General features: G+C 37.1%; 1 protein-coding gene across 8 annotated transcripts in view; it reads left to right on the top strand.

Moving 5' to 3' along the window:
• LOC145694723 (uncharacterized) overlaps positions 1-22,262 on the top strand; it is a 629,124-nt gene that overhangs the window by 603,639 nt on the left and 3,223 nt on the right. For all 8 annotated transcript variants that reach the window (XM_081771270.1, XM_081771268.1, XM_081771269.1 and 5 more), the window contains 2 exons: positions 4,765-4,851; positions 18,414-20,761. In XM_081771270.1, the coding sequence (XP_081627396.1) occupies positions 4,765-4,851; positions 18,414-20,761 (2,435 nt within the window). The remainder of the gene's footprint in view (positions 1-4,764; positions 4,852-18,413; positions 20,762-22,262) is intronic.

Here is a 22,262-nt window from a genome sequence, read left to right as displayed (position 1 = left end):
ACTTGTGTGTTCCTCCTGACTATCTGGGTACTCAGTCCTATTTGGTGGACGTGTACAAAGTTTGTAACATTGATGTGTTGTGTTGCTGAGGCGAGTTTCCCACCAGATGTCAGAGCGTGTTTCATTCGTATCAACCTAATATATACAGAGACTTGTTCTGACAGTTGGCTATTCTCTGGTCATAACATAAGGTTTCCAAATGAAAAGGAGACTACCGTAATATCTTAAAAAAATAGTTTATTACAAAATATGTAAAGTACGGTTAATGTGTAACATGACCCCTACAGATAATTGCTGTTGTTATTAATACACTGATCCTAACGCGTAGGAGGAAGTGGATGGCTTCAGTTTAGAAACTCCTGGGTTGCCGACGGGTTCTTTGTTCCACAGTGTTCTTCACTTGCTTGTTGCAAATGAATCGTTAATCTTTCAGGACTTTATCAAGAGACCGAATATTGGGGCTCTACGGAGAATGGTTGAGGATGTACCAACGAAATGTTTTCAGCAAGTTTAGACTCATCTTGTCCACATGTGACTTGCGTTATCTTGTAGCAGCATTATTCCGTTCTAGAGGTTCCCTCTGTGCTTGTTTTTGATATCCTATTTAAACATATGCTGACAAACATTGTTTACGTGGGTTTTATTGGGTTCTCTCGTTTCATCCTACTTTCTTCATTGCATTTTTTTTTTTTCATTGTCATCGTCTTCTAGTCTACAGAATAATCGGTGAACGTAAAACATATAGTTTTCATTTTGAAGCCTCCGCGACATGTTTAGGACCATTCTGAAGCACGCACGAAGGCAGATGCAGCTCGTTGCGCTGATCCAGAAGAATACATTATAGACCCGACCGCGCTAAATAACTTTTCCCAAGTGTGAGATAGAAACAGGCGACGTCGTTTGCTACAAGTGAAAACTGAAAACCACACTGCACCATTTATCAACATATTTTCCTCTTTCGATTAGATACAACGCCGCTTCAGACGAAGCCTTCTTTTCAGTTGGGTATACCTTATAACTAGGGCTCGGAAGTTGAAAACCTAAAAAAATGCCTAGTAAGGACGTATAAAAAGACCTAAAAAATACCTAAAAATTGGAAAAAGGGATGTAAAAATAAGACCCAATTTAATTAGAATTACATATTTAATGAATATAATGTTCAAGAAATACAAGCTTCTTGTAGATTTAACTGTCTGTCCTTCCACAAACTTGAAGTAGAAACTAAAATAAGAAAACTTCTCCACCCTCACCCCTACTTGCTGGAGGACATTGTTTCGCCTCCTTATCTGACTTGTCATTGTTGCAGATCTGGTCTTATCAGTCCAGTCGTTGAAGAATGTCTTATCATTGGAATTTTCTTTACTAAAGAAAAGGTGTTGAATAGGTGGTGGTGATTCGAGTTAATGGCCAGTAAATTTATTGTCGAAAGATGAAGAGCAAAAAATACGTTAAGATCTATGAAAGGCTTTTAAAAAGACCAATAAATAAAAAAACAACAACAAAAAATGCAAAAAAGGACATAAAATCCACCATTTTTTGGTCTACAATGATCCAAAATGAACATATGTTAAGCCTCGTCTTCGGGCACTAGTAAAAAAGAGGATTTTTCCTCAACTTCCAGGCTCTACTTATAACATTAAATACTATAACTAACAACTGCTATCCTGTCAGTCAATAGAGGGGTTATTGAATATATTGTATTGTCAGTGGTGTGCTGCAAATTTATGGTATCTTCTTCATTGAGTTAGGACTAACATCTTTATTGTTTTGCATTTTCTGTTGCAGTTTTCGATTGTGCTGCATTTACTTTGTATGAATTGTTGCATTATTATTATTGTTTCCTTGTTTACACAGAAAATATAAAATTTTCTTAATGTCTCTGTTTGAGGTAATAGGAATCATAATGATCACACCTATCACTGCACATTTTTAAATGAACAAATTTTTAAGAATTACATTGAGACAAACTGTTTTATTTGTTTCAAGAACTTTAACATGGTCTAGTAAATTATAGTAATTGAATTGTGTTCCCTATGATTAAAAAGAAGCTGACTATTTGTTTTATTTTTATTCACCATGCTATTATTATGGGATTAATGATCACAGTTACATCAAGGTGTGGCGATTAATGTAGTTCGTCATACCCTTTTGATAATTGTAAATCGTGTTGTACGAGTATGTACAGTCGCTCTCACAATTGAGCGTACACTTGTAGTTTATGTTAAAACTACTACAACGTCTAGGTATATAAGATTTTGTTTCGATAAATTAGCATGGGTCTATGTTGAAAGAGTTTGAGGCTTCTTTAGCCAATATAAGTAAGAATTTTCTGTGTTTGGAAGGACGTATGCGTACTAAGTCCCGCAGGATATAAAAAACAAAGACACAGAATTGAGTGTACACCTTAGTATTTGTCTTCATTGCAAGACTATAGAGGGGGTACAACATTGCAATAGGCCTTAGTCAGTGATCGTTGTGCTTCATCAATACCTACCTTAATACGTCGAAGGTGTTTTGTGTGAAAACAAGCTAAAATGACTGGTAGAAAAGAGACTATTGAAGTCAGAAACTTAATAGTGAAACTCGCTTTGCAAGGTAAGTTATTGCGTCAAATTGGATAGCTTGTGGGTAAAACGCATTCTACAGTGCAAAAAATTGTTGACAAATTTAAATATGAAGGGACAGTGCGCAATAAACGACGGGGGGTAGAAAATCTATTATAAATGAGCGAGAGCAAACAAATGTAGTTATGCAAAGGAAAAATCCACGCCAAAGTGTGCCAAAACTTGCCACAAAAATTGCATTTGAGACGGGAAAAGCAATTTCGTGTGAAACGGTACGTAGGACGTTGAGAAGAGCTGGATATCATGGTCGCATAGCCAGAAAGAAGCCATGGATAAGTGAAGTCAACAAACGTAAAAGATTGGCGTTCTCTAAAAGGTACATTTCACAGCCTTCTGCATTCTGGAATTCAGTGATATTCAGTGACGAAAGCAAGTTTAACGTGTTTGGGTCTGATGGACTGCAGCATGTGTGGCGACGACCCAATAAAGCCCTACAACAGGAAAATCTGCGACCTACTGTCAAACACGAAGGTAGCTCCGTAATGTTGTGGGGTTGTATGTCCGCTTCTGGTGTCGGTAACATGGAGTTTATTGATACCACAATGGACAAATACGGGTATTTGTCAGTGTTAAAAAATAACATAAAGGAAAGTGCTAATAAGCTTGGTATGGGGTCGTATTATTTTCAGCATGACAACGATCCCAAGCATACTGCCCATATTGTCAAACTGTGGTTATTATATAAAACTCCAAAAAGGTGGAAACTCCACCATAGTCTCCGGATTTAAATTCAATTGAGAATTTGTTTCGGCAATTAGAAAAAGAAGTGCAGAAACATAAAATAACGAATAAAACTGAGTTCAAAAGGATTCTGCAAGAAGAGTCGAGAAAAATTCTTCCTTCAGTAACCCACAAATATGTACACTCTATGCCTAAAAGGTTAGCTGCTGTAATAAAAGCCAAAGGAGGCGCTACCAACTATTGAGCATTTTTCTGTTCAATATTCAAATGTGTACGCTCAATATTCAAGTGTGTATTCAAGGGTGTACGCTCAATTTTGTGACTCCAAAAACACATACTATTTTGTTTCTTATTTTTTTTACTCATTACTTAAATAATATTTACGAAGAAAATGTATTCTAATGTGTTCTAGATCTGTTCAGGAAGCAATATTTTAAGTTTGAAATACGTACTTCACATATGTAGATGTCTTTTGTGTATTTTTATGTTAATAAATAAAGTGTACGCTCAATTGTGAGAGCGACTGTAAGACAAGAGGAGATTCCTACTAGTATGCAATACTTGCCATTACATTTAAGAAAATGTTTTCGTTTGATATAAGCATTTTCTTAGATGATGCTCGTTATCCCCGTCTCACTTGTTCTGCGAAGGACACAAATTATAAAACTTACGTCCACAAATAATCGCATATAAAGCAACATTCAGCATATGAACTTAGCACAGCAGAAAAGTACAGAATAAATAAGGAAACACATCAGAAAATTCTACCTTAGTATAGCTGGAACCATACGCCATTATACTAGCTCTCGTATTTCGATATTAGACAATATGGCAATTATGAAAATTTATACTGTTGTTGGTAATATATGCTAGGGTTGAATTATTGACCATTTTATGGCTCTCATCTTTACTAAATAATTGAAACTGAGCGATTAACACAGTGATTACCATGATCCTCGTTAGCTAAGCTAGGTGCATAGACTTCCACTGCAAAGTTGTTGCAACATGTTTTTTTTTTTTTTTTTTTTTTTTTTTTTCACAATGTGTCGAGAGTGTAACTAGAACGCATGACTTGTAATTTTTCTTGTCAGCTCTTCCATATAAATCCGATTTCAAACACAGATGTATTCAGATGATTATAGACATTTGTACCTGTTGCAATGCACGTTTTCAAAAATAGATGTTTCAGCTGAGCATTACCAATGCGATCGATATGTAACTCTGCAGAAAGCGAAAGACAGTAGATAACTGTTCAACTTTCTATGTTCTAGCACGGGTAAGGAGAGAAATAAATGGTTTACAGAATTGATATGCCAAAACTCCGTAGCACTTTACCGAATGCTGAACGTTCATAAGGATCTTTAATGTTAAAATTATTATTATTTCCCTTTATTATTTCTGCATTGCGATTTTAAAGTGACTCTTTTGTGATGTAGTTCTGTTCTTTTTCCCGTTTCAGCCGCGAAAAGTACAGCAGAAGAAATAGCAGAGGAAATTGTAGAGGCGTTTTCAAATAGATCTGTGAACAGAACTAACCGGAAAACAGGTGAGAATTTTTATAATATTTTATAAGATCAATATAGAGTACGAAGTGAAAAGGAAGTGGAGTAGGGCGTGTTCTCATTATTTCTTAAAAACTATATCCTTTTTCATTGCACTAGTTAAAGAAAAAGTTACCTGTTATGACTAGCACCTCCTCCGCTCTGCACGCACATGAAAGTATTTCCCCTCTTTCATTGTTGGGTGACGATAAGACAGAAAAAATATTGTGATCACGTAAAAAATAAATAAATAAATAAATAATTCGAGATTTCAACGGATTTTACGTATTTCAAAATTTGACTATTTACAAACTGACCCATGGGAGAGCACAGGCGGGTTTTAGAGCCAAAGTTGCGCCTATGAGATTATTGAGAGGGAAATTTTTCATCGAGAATGGTAAAATCAAACCGGAGAATCATAAATTTGGAGGATGTGCACCTCTGTACTGAACAATTGATTTTTGGATTTCATCCGGATTCTATGGTTGTGAGAGTAAGGAGAACATCTAGAGTTGGAAACATGTCATGTGTTTGGGTTGGCAGCGACCGCAGCGCTGAACTGTTGGTGATGATATGTTAGGAATGAAACGCACTACTTGAACACTGAGCAGATGGTAATAGTGTAAAATGGACGACCTCTCTGATTTCCAAAGAGGACAGATTGTTGGAGCTGTTATGTGGTGCGAGCGTGACAAAAGTCGCAGATGTGTTGGGTGTATCGCAAGGGATTCTCCAAAGTGATGGCGGTGTAGACAAAACTCGTGGCTAAAACACATCGGCGAAAAGGAACAATAGTTGAAATGAAACCATCAATGACAAGTCACGCAAAGTATCAATTGAATTGCCACTCAAAACTATCGGGCGACTGAGGTGCAAGTAACGGAATAACTCAAGCAGCATCCTCACAGCTTATGTCTAATATCACAGTCTGTCACGAGTTACGTGGCTTAGACATACGGGTTTGGGTTGCATGGGCGAAGTATAACACGATGCCAATGATGCTGTGAATGTAGAGCATGGACTGCTTATGTGATATGGTTGAATGAAACAAGGTCCACTGTCTATATGCTTAGGGTCCTTATTTATGCGTGGCAGACTTCAAAAGAAGCATATGATCCGCAGTTCTCTGCCTAAGCGTGAAACATGATTCTATGGGCAATAATGTCATGGTTTTCAGTAGGTTCTGTACTGAGCCTTACCGGTAGTGTCACTCCCCGTTGTTGTGTCGCCCTTTTACGGAACTATGTGCATCCTACGGTGCAGATGCTGTTTTTGGGCAATGACGCCATATTCCAGGATGATGATACACCCATTCACATAGGTAGTGTTCTTGCGACATGGTTTGAGGAAAATCGGGATGAAATTGAACAACTCCCCTGGTCCGCCCAATTCTCAGACCTGAACCATAATTGAACATCTGTGGTTCGTTTTGGAGATACGAATTCGGTGCAGATTTCCCCCTCTATCGTCTCTCTCATGGAACTGAGTGATGCACAGCACGCAGACAGTGTAATATTCCACTTCGTACCATTAATTACTTCAATAACTCCATTCTACACATCATCACATCACATCACATCAAAGCTGTTCTGAGGGCGAAAGGTGGACCCGCCCCGTAATAATATGGTGAGTTGCACTTCTTTCAGAGATTTCGTTTTCTTTCTTCGATATTTTCTTCCTAGGATCTAAGATAGTTTAGTGGATTCGATTTTTCGAAAACGTCTGTATAATTATTTTGTTTATATTTCATAAATCAATATTTAATTAACAACCTTTATAATGTTGTGTATGTCATTGTCAGGGAAAAATTCACAAGGGATTGTTTCCTCTCGGGAGGTTTTTTTTTTTTTCGAATATATTTTGAAAATTTTGTCTGAGTTCTTCATATTTCATGTATAAATATCTTAATAGCAAACCTATAATGACAGTTCTTTTATCACTTTCAAGTTCACAAGTTATTTTTTTCTTTAAAGAAAATCCACCATAGTAGTTTACTCTTGAGGGTAAGTTTTTATTACACAGTTTTCTTTTTAAAACAGACAGTTTTGTTCATATTCCATAACTAAAAATACATCCCTACAATATGGCGCGTAAAAAATTTACCAGTAATAGTTTTCTTTTGGTTGAGAATTCTTCAAAGTTTTCCGAAATCACTGACTATAATGAACGATGGTATCATTTAATTTAAGAAATGAAAACGATAGTACTATGACTTTTACCTTTTATCTCTGATCTACATCAAAACATTGAGTTAATTATGACCATATTCCGGTAACTGTGAACATAATAATGAGTTGTGCGTTTTGCGCTGAGTACCTTATATACCTTCCTCTAGCACACCCAAACATCTGTTGGCTTATGCGGGAAAATACTTATTATTATTATTATTATTATTATTATTATTATTATTATTATTATTATTATTATTATTATTATTATTACCATAGTAAAAGCTAATTTTAATATTTTCTTTTGCATGAATATTTTCTGAAACATGTTTTCATTTTACACATATATTTATCATTAGTTACATTAATTATAGCTTATATTGTAATTTTATACTGTGGGAGAAATTTCTTTGCTTCTAATAGTTCCGTGGCATCCAAAGCAACGAATCATACCAGTCACTTACCAAACTCATCTTTAAGATAGTTTTCACACTTCTTAAAAATTGATCACACGAACAACTCCGGAGTCTCCTCATATCAGCCAGCTTTACCCTATGAAATATGAGCTAACATCAGTGAAATTTCTCCCACAGCATATGATATGTAACAAAGGAAGCATACCATTGATTCACATATATTTATTAGGTTAGAGGAACAGATATTATTTTAGAACTTCACATTTTAGGTGTGGTTTTTCTGTTGCGTGCTAACAAACTAATACTAAAATTATTCTTGTTTGGTTCTAGCTTAGTAACCAAATTCAATACCTGCTTTTATTTCTTGGGACGCGACAGAGAGCTTCTTAAGTCTTTGTCATATTTTGTTTTCACCAGAAAGTGTCTCAGCGAGTAGTATGAAGCCTGTCATGTTAGGATTTTCATGCAAGCGTCCATTGCATTCGTTGCTTGCGATTTCTATTTGTAGCCAAGAGAAAGTTGTGTTACACATAGAACATACTTAAACAGCTTTCTCAATTGGCTATTCAACCACATCGCATGCAAAGAACGCAACGGTTGCTTACGTGAAAATCCGCCTTAACGAGAAAGCTTTGGTCATGTACTTTTTACGTATATGAAAGATCTTGCGTTAGTCTCACACAGGATAGCAATTGAAAACTTGTTTTATTCTAAAGAGAATGACGTATTAGCCATGATGCTCGGATGAATAGTACTGAAGCAGTACTTACGTAACTGATAGTCAAAATTTTCCTCAAAAAATACAAGAATCTAAAAGGGTTAACTGGATATTTAAAAAAAAAAATTTTTTTTGGAAGGACTGAAATGTTGATTTTTTTTTTTTTTTTTTTTTTAAATCTCATTTTCGGGTGTCAATTTCCTTTCTTATATTTTACGATTAAGGAACCTTTGTAACATGCAATTGTCATACTGTATATTCCACCATATACGCAAGAAGAACTTGGGAGTCTCCTGATCTCCTTTTTAATGCATCTATTTTAAGTTTTTGTGTATGTAATTATCCAGGTGCAACACTGAGGAAATAAAGGTAATCTTTAATAATTTCCTTTTCTAAGTGAAGTATTTGTAGTGTCTTTCATTCAAATTATGACATTACAAAAAATATACACAAACAATCTTATTCGTGCATTTGTAACTATCATACGAGAAAATGTTTCTTTTTAATTCTACTCGTTTTCGTTTGTATATGTGTAATTATCTAAATAGTGTTGAGAAATTCGATTAGTAAGTAACGTGATAAATGGAGATAGAAATTTTATTACTTACTTGTACAGTCACCCACATAAGTACCTGGAGCCCAAGTAATGGAATTACAACAGTCAGGGGTCCACGTATTTATGTAGGTGACTGTACCAACAAAAACAAAGGTAACGTAGTAGCATTACTTTTTGTTCCAGATTACAGTTGAATGCAGTTCCACCGAATTTGATCGAGCGCTAACTAAATTCGTTATGCATGATTCCCAAACATTTTTTTTCTCAATAGTGTTCTGTTCTGGAGATCTCCTTTTGATAGATATATATTTAAAGCCAATTCTGAAGCTAGGCATGTGCCGAGGAATACGATTGAAGAAACTAATTATGATCATATTAAGGTTATCATTTTAATTCAAGTTTTGAAGTATATTTTTGAGGTAGGTTTTTTGGGTTTTATTGTGTTTTTTAAGGTGGGTGTTACCCCCTTCCCCCCACCAAAAACATTGGGTTTTGAGCTAGGGAAAATTCCAGCAACCCTGGTCCCAGAAGAAGGTGGCTCTAATTTTGAAGTCTTCGAAAAGAAATTCGATCTATGCCGTATTACATTCGAGCCCATTTGCTACATTTTTATTAATCACTTTTGGCTTTCTGATTTAGCCTACTACAGTATTATGTCCATCAATGTTTCGCTGCTTATAACTGACATTCTTGTTTTCTTTCGTGATCTGATTCATTCATGAAAAAAAAAAAAAAAAAAGAAAAGAAAGAAAGTAAGCCTTAACGGTATTGAGTACTTACCACCTTTGAAGAGACATTTATATAAGTTTGAAAAATAAATAATTAAAATCAAACCATAAGTATTCCAATTCATTTCCAAAACAGAAATATAATTCTCCACATAAATGAATGGGCTAGAAAAGAAAGATATTCAGTATCATTTAGAAAATAGGCCAATCTTTGATTGGTATAGCTGCCCAATGTGTTTTAATTACTCAAGAACTTGGGCTAACCCACTGATATCTACTGTATAAAAGGAAATTGTTCCTCCTATTAGTAAAGCCGAACATCAAGTAGTAGTGAATGATGCAGTGTTGCTCGTCCTTAGGTTTTCTTCTAAACAAAAACTATATCTGACTGAACTTCAAACAATCATCTTTGTGGACAGCGAGAAACAGCAGTGCATTTGACAATTCAAGCTTTCGGCATTCGAGACAAATTATTGTCTTTAGACATCAACTTATACGTATGAGTTAAAGAAAACAGAAGGGTCTTTTAAATATTTGAGATTGTTTCATACTGTTAAGCCTGTGGATCCATGAGTATCAAACTACAAAACAATACTAACAGAATTAGTTATTTGTAGTAGAAAAGATCTGAAAAAAAAAAAAAAAAAAAAGTCAGTTCTGAAGGTTACACGAAGAAATATTAGTTACACAATGAAAAAACATCGAATAACCTTCACTTTTACAGTAAGATTTTTAAGAGGCAAGTTACATTTTAAGTTGAAATTGACCTGAAATGTATCAATACATTACTATTGGTGGAACAGAAGTGGAAATACGGGATAAGAAACAGAATATTAATAAGGGACAGAATATCTACATGTGAAAAGGTCATTCATTTTGATATTTACTCAAAACCTGAAAGTGTATTATATAACTAGCACTGCAAGAAAAGACAATTAAGCACTAATTGCAATAAGTAACGAATATTAAACAGAATGAATACAAGAATAAGTTGTTATTTTGTGGTATCTCTTCGCTAAGGCGTTTTTAAGTATGAAACAACGTATAGAACTTTTGCTTTCATTCATGTCATAGAGCATTATTTATTCATCCATTGGATGAGTCAAGTTTTTTGGTCACTTTGCTTCCACGAGTTACATGTTCAGTTTCAAACAGTGAAACAGCCAGTAAATGTTTCACATTTATTTTCATATATGTATGTTTCCTTTATCTTTGATCCATGTACCCTTTCTTGTAAAGCTTCTTTTTCTTCCCTCAGAAAATTATACTAAGAAATGTAATTTTCCTGTATTTATTATAATCTTCGTAGGTCAGAGCAAAGCACAGACACCATAATTTCCATATGTAGCGAATTTTTTACTGCAAATAGAACGAACTATACCGGAAGTACGTCACGGTTGAACCATGTATTGCGATAAACGTTTAGGTGTTTTATCGTGCGATTTTAAAGTCAACCTTGAAAACTTAATTATTTTTTTCCTTTTTCGCAAGATATGCAATTATAGAGTATGTGTGTGTGTGTGTGTGTGTGTGTGTGTGTGTGTGTGTGTAGTATAATTGCAATGAGGAATGTTACACAATATTGTTCTGTGAGTATATGAGAATAATTATACCTTCCTTTTACACGTGCGAACGTATTATTGTTCTGCATCTCTTTTTGTGTTCTATATAATAACACATCAAGGTCAAACAAGTTCTTTGATCAACTATTCAGCTCCAAATTCCTAACCAACTTGCGAACGCGTCGCTTAAAGTAAATCACAGTGTATCAGAAATCTTCTACAGTTTAGTAGCATAATAACTTTTAGATTCAGTCCTGATAACTTTTAGATTCTTCAGCTTATCTGAAATTAGCAACTTTACTCTCTTGAAGGAAATCACATCAATAAAAATTAGGAAATTTTATTGCTATAAGGCAAGAGAAGAAAATTTAACTTTTATCCAAGAATTAGTACATTACGTAAGATTTCGTGCCTTAGCTTGTACGATAACAGTTTGATTTTTTCCTTGTGACTCCTCTCAATAGTTCGCAGTATTGGTAGTACTTACCGCTTAAAAGAACCCGAACAAGGGCTCAGACCCAACTTGAGGCAATAGGTCCTGTCTTATATAGGATCTTTCGAAACAACACTGATGTGACTCCTGACACCAAAATAAGACAAAAAAAAAAAAAAAAAAAGTATAGACCAACCCGGGTGCACAAATGCTTTCTTTCGGAGTCATAGGCTGCCAAAAACACGAAAAAAAAAATGAAATTTAAAGGCCCATATCTCCAAAACTATAGGACCAATCGTAGTCCGGTCAAGAGTTCACTTACGAACTAATATGTGCCCTATCCAGAAATAGATGTTTCAGAATCTTGCGGTACTTACGCAACGATTTTTATAGAGGGAGTTTTTCTACGGTCATATAATTTGAAGTAGTCACCAACTACAGATGGTGATCAGAACACCTGTAGTTGGCAACACGTCAGATGTATGGGTTGGCAGTGGTGTCGTGGCGCCCGCAGCGCCGGACCGCTGATGGTGGTGTGTTAGGTCGGTCTCCATACTACGTCAGGCGCAGTGGAACAGCAGTATCCAGTGGCTACACCAGACGGAGGTAGTGTAAAATGGGGGACCTCTCAGATTTTCAAAGAGGGCAAATTGTTGGTGCGCGGTTATGTGGAGTGAGTGTGACGGCAGTGGCTACTATGTTAGGTGCGTCGCGTGGGACAGTGTCGAAGGTGATGACGGCCTACACAACACACGGGAAAACCACATCGGGGAAGCGGAACAGTGGGCGGAAGAAAATCATGAGTGACAGGTCACGCCGGGTATTAAAGCGCATTGTCACGCAGAACAGTCGTGCCACTGCGGAGCAAGTGACGGAGGAACTCAATCAGCACCTCCCCCACCCTGTTTCGACAATCACAGTCCGCCGCGAATTACATGACATGAACTTACGGGGTCGTATTGCACGGGCCAAACCGCTCAGCAGGGACCATAACGCTTTCGCACGCCGCAAATGGTGCCGCGACCATGCATCTTGGACCGTTGAGGACTGGAAACGTGTTATATTGTCGGATGAGTCATCCTTCACCTTATTCCCAACCACGGGCCGTGTTTATGTGTGGAGAACGCCCAAAGAAGCTTATGATCTGCAGTGTCTCCGCCCAACTGTGAAACATGGCGGCGGCTTGGTGATGCTGTGGGCCGCCATATCATGGTTTTCATTAGGTTCTGTGGTCACACTTAGCGGACGAATCACTGCCAACGATTATGTCGCAATTTTAGAAGACCACTTGCATCCTATGGTCCGGATGTTGTTCCCGGACAATGACGCCATCTTCCAGGATGATAATGCACCCATTCACACAGCTAACGTTGTTGCAGCGTGGTTTGAGGAACATCGGAATGAAATTCAACACCTCCCCTGGCCCGCCCAATCCCCAGATCTCAACATAATTGAACATCTGTGGTCCGTCTTGGAAACACGACTTCGGCGACGATTTCCAACTCCATCCTCTCTCACAGAACTGGCCGATGCCCTGCACGAGGAATGGTGTAAAATTCCACTTGCTACCATTCACGACCTCTATGCCTCCATCCCACGTCGCATCAAGGCTGTTCTGAAGGCGAAAGGTGGCCCGACACCATATTAATCTGGTAAGTTGCAATTTCGTTCAGGTGTTTCCATTTTTCTGATCACCATCTGTATCTCTATAAAATTGTTGCGGAAGTACCGTAGGATTCTGAAACATGGATATTTGGATAGGGCGCATACTAGTTCCTAAGTGAAGTCTTGACCCCACCATGGTAGGTCCCATAGGTTTGGAAGTATGGATCTTTACATTTTCTTTTTTCATGTTTTTAGCAGCCTATAACTCCGAAAGGAAGCATTTGTGCACCCAGGTTGGTCTATACTTTTTTGTCCTATCTTGGAGTCAGGAATCACCTCTCAAACGTTGTCGGTGTTGTTCTGAAACATCCTGTATAGCCTTGGTGCTGGAGGGGGCCATACACGAATCAAAGAAATTGGCCAGTACTTAAAAAAAAAAAAAAAAAAAAATCGTCAGTTTTCAAAAGAAAGAAGAGGGAAAAATCAGTCAGACAATTACCAAAGCTTAATTGCTGTCATACTGTATCTATTTTAACACAGTACTTACTTACATTTTGTTCCTGCATGGCAGTTAAGCAGGAATCATTGAAATTAGTTAAAATCTTTTAATTGCGATGTTCGTGTCTATGATGAAGCAATACTTACGCGTATTGTATTTTCTGTTCATTTACTTATCATCCCAGATGTTTGATTATTATCACGGATTCAAAGCAAGTATTTTTCATGATACGAGCAATACATCTCGTTTAATTGATTACTTCAATGGAAAGTAGTCTTACAGTATATGAAAAGCAACATCAGATAGCACTTCTAAGCTGAGCTGTTTAGATTTACTGTACCTCTCTGAGGCCTCAGTGTTCTTGCTTATGGATGAGGTAGGCCTGACAAGGGCTGTTTCTTCCTTATAAAGATAAGGTATTTACAAATTGCCCTGTTAGGGGTATGTGTCATCGTTACGCATGACAAGTAACAATTAGATATGTATATACATTTTGTACTTACCTGTGTGTTTTTTACACATACTGTATATGACTAAATAAAGGAGCTGTTCCAACAGGATGGAAACTATAAATTATTATTGCGAATAAAATATATACATTTTAGCGCCAGAAAAACATCTGAATTTTTTTCGAAAAGTACGTACCAAAATTTGTCGTTTTTTTTTTTTTTTTTTTTTCACAATGGCAGCTGTCGATTCATATATGTCTTACGTTTCAATAATATTAAAGCTAACGGAAAGTTAAAACTCAATGGTCAATCGTAATTTTTGGTCATCTCTTATTAAGGGACCGTCCACATATTACGTAACGCTATTTTTGACCAATTTTTATCCCCTCCCTCCTCTTGTCACACTTCGTAACGCAAGGCCGAATTCTTCCCCCTTTATTACGTAATACTTTTTGATTTTTGTTTTTTTGTCATTTGTGCTTATTTTGGGGTTATATCCTGAATATATTTGGAGTGTTTTTTCGCCAAAAAAACAAATATATTAGAAAATGATAGTATTGTAATAATATTGTAACCCCATCACCATCATCATCATCATCATAGGTACTCTGCCATTATTGGGAGGTCACTTATTGCAGCTGAGAAGGTTCCATGCTCCACGGTCGTCCGCTAAAATCTTCGTCTTCACGTACGATTTTTCTGTTTTAATATCGTCCATTAACTGTAGTCTCCTCCACCCTCTCCCACTCTTTTCTACCAGCAAACTCTAGCACGTCCCTCATGATACAGTTACTTCTTAACAAATGTCCCAAACAGTTTATCTTTCTCTTCTTAATAATAGTTAAAATTGTTCTTTTTTCACCCACCATTTCTAACAAACACCCTCTCATTCGTTTTCCGTTCGATCCAGCTAATTCTCTCCATTCTTCTCCACACCCACATTTCGAAAGCTTCCAGTCGGTTTTCATCATCAAGATTGTTTAATTAACCAGTCTTAATTCTTCGGAATTGCATGGTGTCGTTTTCCCAAGGAGATCGCATCCATCCTTTTAGGACACCGATGAGTGTCAAGGAGGAAATACTGCCGGAAGATGCAGGTGAAACAGGATCTAAAGAAGTAACACTTACTTTTTTTCCAGGATTGAGGATGCTTCGCGTATTTGAAGTTCGCCAGTGTCGATGATGCAAAGTAGTTCTCTTCTTCGTCGATCCAGATTTCACGCGAACAAGCAGGGACATCTCGTTTGTGAACAAACTTTCGAGCATCCTCTTTGGACTTCGGACTTCAGTTTACCCCTTTTCAAATTATTCTTGTCCTAAATCAGTGCCAGAATGCGAATGAACTCGATTTCTTCAGAAATATTTAAACCCAAAAATAAAAAAAAATCAGTACGAGATGATCCGACGAATTAGGTTATAACATGCTATTTTGCTCTCCAAGTCGTGGATCGTTCGTCGCGGAAAATAATATTTCACGAAAAAAAAAAAAAAAGAAAAAAAATGAAATCTTTGAGTTTTACGTCCCACGGTTATGCCGGTTAGGCTAAAGGAGACGGTGATGATGAGTAATGAATGAAATGGTGGAATGCTGAAAGTGGGAGTAAACGGGAGAACCCCGAGAAAACCCACGCACACGATGTTTGTCCACCACAAAGTTCACTTTGCGGGGGCTGGGATGGAACCCGGTTCACGAAAAGGAGTTTCTTCTGTTTCACATACGAAATTCCTTAGAAGAATAGAGTGGGTAATGATTCAAATCAAATGTTCTAAATAATATTCTTAGAAATAGCGATACAACTGGTGTTTGTCGAAAATAAAGTTACTTCTTTGTATGTAACACTGAAATCTGTCAGACTGTGAGCTATGGTTATTCGTGTCTCTATCACAAAATTTTCGACAAACTTTAAAAAAAATAGAATATAATAAATTATATTCAGATTCGTATCTCAAAACAAAATAAGTAATGTCTAGGGTAATGAACTTAATGAACAGGTTTATAACTCAGGATCTTATCTACATATGAAATCATAACACATGAGTTACCTCTATTAAAAGTTTATTTAGAAAAAGTTGATAATTCTATGAAATATCTTTCTTTAAAAGTGCATGAGATATACCTGTTGGGTATTCTCTTCTCTAATTCCTTAATTTTTCTCTAGTTTTAGTAAACTTTATTAAGCTAAGGTTTCTCTAATTACGTGCCTGTGGCAGACAGAAGGGTAAGCCCTCACTAAAAGGTCCTCTGTCAAACTTAACTTATAAAGGGCATTGACTCACTACGTCAAAAGCCCTGGCCTATGACCCTATTTCGTGTACTTCCTTAATATCTATCTAAATACTTATTATAGGGATAGGTAGGTAAGGAGAATGAGTTCGTCTTATAGTAGCGAAAGATCCTTAAATAGATCTGGCAGGTAAAGTTAGATAAGAACCATACTCCCTGAAATAGGAGATGTGATTCAAAAAAATCTAAAAACTCTATGAGTAGCCTCTCACGAGTCCACTTCGAGGGATCGAACCCAGGAATCTGTGTTCAGAGTATTCATAAAAACCTAATGTGTCCTGCAAGAGGAACAAATTACTTTATAACCAACCAAAGCCGTGTACAGCTTCAGTTTTGAACACGTACTCAAAAATTCTAATATCAGGGAATTGTTAATCTAAATGCCATATCCACCTAAATATGGAATGCCATATCCATTTCAAGAATCAAATCCTGTCCCTATTCTGCAGGGCCTAATTCCCTATCAAAAATCTGTTTCTTGAATTAGTATAAAAATTATTTTTCTATATCCCTTCTTCTCACAGGACCTCATTTTAGTCTAAGAAAGAAGTCCCTTAAAAATAAAAACCTCCTAGAAGGTAGAACCTAATAAAGCATTATTTAAACATAAAAACCAGCAAGTGACCCAAAAGGTGTCACTTGCACTGGGAACGCGAGGGCATTTCCAAGCAGTGGTTACGATCACTAACAATTAGCTCTAGAAAACCATGTGCCGTAAATGCAATGCTGCGATAGCCGCGAAACGTAGTTTTATTGTATTGTAATACATGCAGGGTTCATCACCAGCCATGCTAGTGTCTAGTCCCGTCTTCTAATTCCTTCTGCATGATACAATTTATATTGGTTATATGTTCGCAATTTTCCAAAACAATATAAATATTTACAGTATTTACTTATTTATATATAAAAAAAACTCGGCTAACACGGATGTATTCATGAAAGAATTGTACAGTATTTATTATTATTGTTTATTGATTGTTTCTCTTTATTATTACTGTATTTATTATTTTTATTGAACATACAGTACAGTACCTACATACGTACATAAGAAATTAGCCATTTTCTCCATTCACTAACGGTCAGTTTACCAATCACTTGCCACCTTTTTGATAGTTTCACCACTATGTAATCGTTTAATAGCTCTAAGCGTATCTTCTAATGATAAAACAACACGTTTTCTTTTTCCAACCATTCCTACAAATAGTCAAGAGAACGAGGAGAAACATCCACCGCTGCTCACACTGCTCTGTTGTTAGACAAAATACGTCTTTTCTGTTTCGGCGCAAAAACTGATACTCAAGACATGCAACAATTAAAGCTCGCTGGCTTAAATGTGGCAACGTCGGGAGGAGGTCGTTATCTTTACGCTAGCTTCATTTTCGCTGAAACAAAACCCTGCAGACTACTTGTTGTAACTAGATTAGTTTTTAAAAGATATTTCTTTTTGTTTGGATTAAGTTCGGATAACACGGAAACTCGGATAATCGGTACTCTGTTTTATTTGTTTTAAATATTTGAGAATAAAAAAATTAACAAAAAATATACGTTATGTAACGAAAACGTAAACCCCCTCCTCGCCCTCGTCACATTTCGTAACGCAAGGCCGAACCCCCTCCCCCCCTTTGCCGCGTTACGTAATAATATGTGGACGACCCCTAACTATTTGTATACTGTTGCTTACTGGTGTTATAATGAAAAGCTTGATGATAAGAATATACTTCAATAGCAGTTTTATCTTAACAAGTGACGTGGTATTTCCGTAGCTAATGGGAGGCTCAGCCCTGCTGAAAAAGTTCTAGTAACATGTACTCAAGTTATCCCCCCCAAAATGATCTCTGCACTCCTCTCGTTGCCTTAGTTTTCTGGCTACAGGCCTGTGGTGTTAGGGCTCGCTTTACTCGAAAACTGCATATGAGAATCCACATTGTTCAGCTCAATGAGGTGTGTCAAATGGTCTCATCTTTGAGCATTTTCTTTTGATTAAAAGTTATTAATATTGTAGATATTGAAGCTAATTTAGCGTGGAATAGCGTTTTATGAACGGAGATAAATACTTTGTTTTATGAATTAGAATCCACATTAAGTTAGATATTCATATACTAAATATGAAAATAAACCATTAAATTATTTCTTTCTTTCTTTCTTTTAGATGTGGCTGCTACTAAACTTACGAAAATGCGGTTAGAGGAACCAGTGGTTAACCCACCAGAAAGTATAACGAGAAATGATCTTCAAATATTACCAGTACAGATTTGTAATTCGCAGCCAAAATTACTTGTGCCGAGTGGACCTAGTGAGAAACCAGTTTCAGTGGAAATTATCAATATACGAGACGACGATTCGCCTGGGAAGCCTCCATCCAAAGAAAATACCTCTAAAGACCCTATTGCAGCATATCCTGTACTAAAATCACTGGACATTGAACTGACAACAACAGTAAAGCCGCCCTCAAAGGCAGGACCAAGTCAAAACAGCGCTCTCCCCGAGAAAGTTAACACAATGTTACAACATGCTTCTCGTGCTTTTGATATGGGTTTTCATCATAGCGACTCACGGATGTATCCCCCTTCAATTGAAGTGACTGCTTTATCATCAGTGAATGCTCAACAACCGTTTGCAACTGCTCAGTCTCATATAGCAACTAATAGACAAATGATATTCCCCATGCGTTCCGTTCGCCCATCAATACCACCATTTTATCCACCACCATTTCCTATGCTTCCTTTGGACACAAGTGTTTACCCAGTTCCCGCAAATTCATCAGAACAACAACAACTTACCTCACAATATCATCCATTGACTCCAAATCAGAGCTCAAAAATTCCTGTTCGACCTCAACCTATGAAGTTAACTTCTAATTATTCGGTGACGACGTCACAGTATCATCATGGCTCTGGTGGTTCAGTAACGCATCAAAAGATGAATTATCCGTATAATAATAATAATAATAATAATTCGACAGTAGTGCCAAATGTTGTGTGTTATTCCATGGCGTCACCAACGGCGTCTAAGGCAAGTTCTGTTCAATATAGAGAGTCTTCAAAAGTTTCTTCGAGCAGGGCGCAAGAACCACAAAATCTTGGTGGATACGTGCCACAGACTTCACCTAGAAGTGATCCTCCTCCTTTGACTTTAGAAAGAAGAGAAAGCCGTCAATCTTGGAAGAATAGAGTAGCTCCTGCGACAAACACGGGAGCGTTGCCTTCATCAGTTGACGAACTAGAAGAGCTTGAACAGCTAAAGCGGAATACCAAGGAGCAGTTACAGTGCTTGTTAGAAGAAAAGGAACAGGCACAGAAAGCTCTGATGGAGACGAAGAAAAGGTACGAAGAAGAAAAGAGGCAGTGGGAAGAGGAAAGGCGGAGGTTACAAGAGGAAGCATTACGACATAAAGACGAAGGATCACGAATAGTATTCTCTGTGCCAACTAGTCAGCACAGCCCTTCATCTGAGTGCCATCGATCTCCACAGCAAAGTCCACACGATAAAGCAGCACCCTCTATGGAACCACAAACAAGCAAAAAACCAAAGTTGTCTGCACCGCCGCTAGCGCTTAGAATTAGAGATCTGAATCATAATACAGAACCAGCAAGTCCACCAACTGCGTCAACACCTACTCAACCAAGTCCAAAACTTCCAGTAGGTCATACGGAATGTCATGTTGTATCTACGAAATCTCCGATTACTGCAAACTCAGATACAGCTAACGTTCAAAACAGTGAATCTCCTATAGACCTTTCGACAGCCTCAGATCAAGGAAGGAGCTCGAATGATAACAGAGAGAGAGCTACGAGACGGTCATCGGTTGAGCAGATCTCTTCAACATCTACATCGGATCCACAGTGTCAGAAATGTAAATCTGTATTGAGTTCTGAGCACCAGCGTGGAAGCCCTTGTGTTGCTCAAAAATGTAGCAGACCTCATTCAGCCGAGACAAGCAGTACGGTAGAAAAACCAGCAGTAACTCAGCCTAATACCTCAAAACCATCATCTGCGCCGTGTCCACCTGTTCAGCAGATTCCTTTAAGGCCTACTCCGAGACATGCTGAGGTCCCTGCAACTGCTGCCGAATTCTTAAGGTCTCAGCAAGTAAACCCCCCGCCAGCAGCGGCACCAGTAGTACCACCGCCACCATATTATTCCTATACGAAACATGTTCCTTCATTTGCTCAGTACCCACAACAAACTCAGGCTATGATGTACAGAAACAGCGATATATTCTTCGATAAATTAAGACATCACATTCAGCAACAGAAGTATCTAACTGCTCCACAAGCAGCAGCAGCAGCAGCGCAGTCTCATCGTCCATTCCCTGAGACTTCTGCTGCATTGTCGTCATTTGTCTCGTCTAAATCTGGTAACCTTCCGCCTAACCAGACGGGACAGAATCACAGGGAGATCGATGTATCTCGCTACCAATGTGGGAACTGCAGTCGAGAGGCAAGGTTTATGTGCTCAGGGTGCAGAAGAGCGTGGTATTGTAGCCAAGAATGCCAGGTAAGTATTTTAGATTATGCATTACATTATTAAATTTTATATATAAACTAGCTGAAATGTCCGTTCTTTGCACAGGGAGAACAGATTTATGGAAAGTGAACATCTTTTCACCCTTAGGATACGCAATTCAATGAAAGTGATAAAAACTGGTAAGATTGTTAGTTTTGGCTTAAATTTTTGAACCCCTTATCCACTTAGAATAAGCCTTTTAATCAAAGTGATATGATAAAATCCAGCTATGTAACTATATTCCAAAATTCATTTCAAACGGGTCAGCCGTTTTCTCGTGATGCAATCATATACAACAGATAACGTCTCTTTCAATGTGGCGAAATGATACATAAAAATGCCTTCTGTTCAAAACGAGAGTATTCGAAAACCCTGGGACATGTAGCTGTTTATTTATAATGAGGAGTTTATGTACCGAGTTTCATTTTCCTAACTTTACTAACTCGCGAAATACTCAATTTTTGACATAAATTATGCCTTCCCGCGTCCTCCCTTACGACATGCATTCAACATGACATGTTAGGAACCTGGTTGGTGGTAGGTAATAACTATAGTCCAAAATTCATTTCAAATTATTCAGCCGGTTTTCCGTGATTCAAACATACACAAGATCAGTTTCATTTTTATACATATATTATAGACTAGCCTTCGGCGAGCTGGGGACTCCGCTCTCAGACACCCGTATTTGCTCGGCCTACGAGCTCGCATCTCATATCCCTGAATATCTCTAATCTGAAGAGATTTCAAGTTATGGCCATCTTATTATAACAGAGAAACATCAGAAAAAGCTAAACATGCCTTTAATTAACGTGTCTTTAATCTTTAAGGGATTTCGGGCTATGGTCATGCTATTTTAAAAATTTTAATCTTCACCTTTTCTTTACACCTTTTTCTTCCATTCTAATGTAAGGAAAACATGAAAAAAAAAAAAAAAAACGCTGAAACACGTCTTTAATTTTTACAATTAAAAACCTGAATACCAGTTTTCATACCTCTAACCATGAGGGATTTTGAAATAAGATCATCTTATTTTAACAGTTGTAAGCCCGATTCTTTTTCTTCCATTGTAGAGTAAATATCTCAAACACTGAAATAGGACTTTATTTTAAATGAAAAGCTTAGCCTAAATACCAAATTTCATATTTCTAACCTTAACGGATCTCGAGATGTGGTCATCTTACTTTAATAATTGTAGCCCCATCCTTTTTTCTTCTCGTCTAAGAGACAAAAAGTGAAATACGTGTCTAATTATTTTACATGAGAAGTCCTAATACCAAATTGTGTTTCACTAATTAAGAATTTATTCCTTTCAGAATTGCTTCTGTATATGTCGTTAATTACATTAAATAAAAAAAAAATATATGCAATACATAATCTTATACCAATGGAATTCATTAGTGTTAACAAGACTAACTCCATACGCAGATGAAATTATTGAAGATTATTTTGATCGATCGAAATCGATCGACTACCGATCAGATATTTACCATAC

This window comes from Thermobia domestica, chromosome 9, assembly GCF_964235325.1.
Source record: "Thermobia domestica chromosome 9, izTheDome1.hap1.1, whole genome shotgun sequence".
NCBI classification, from domain to species: Eukaryota; Metazoa; Arthropoda; class Insecta; order Zygentoma; family Lepismatidae; genus Thermobia; species Thermobia domestica.
Note: the sequence above shows the minus strand (reverse complement) of the source record. Positions and strands in the feature narration are given on the sequence as shown.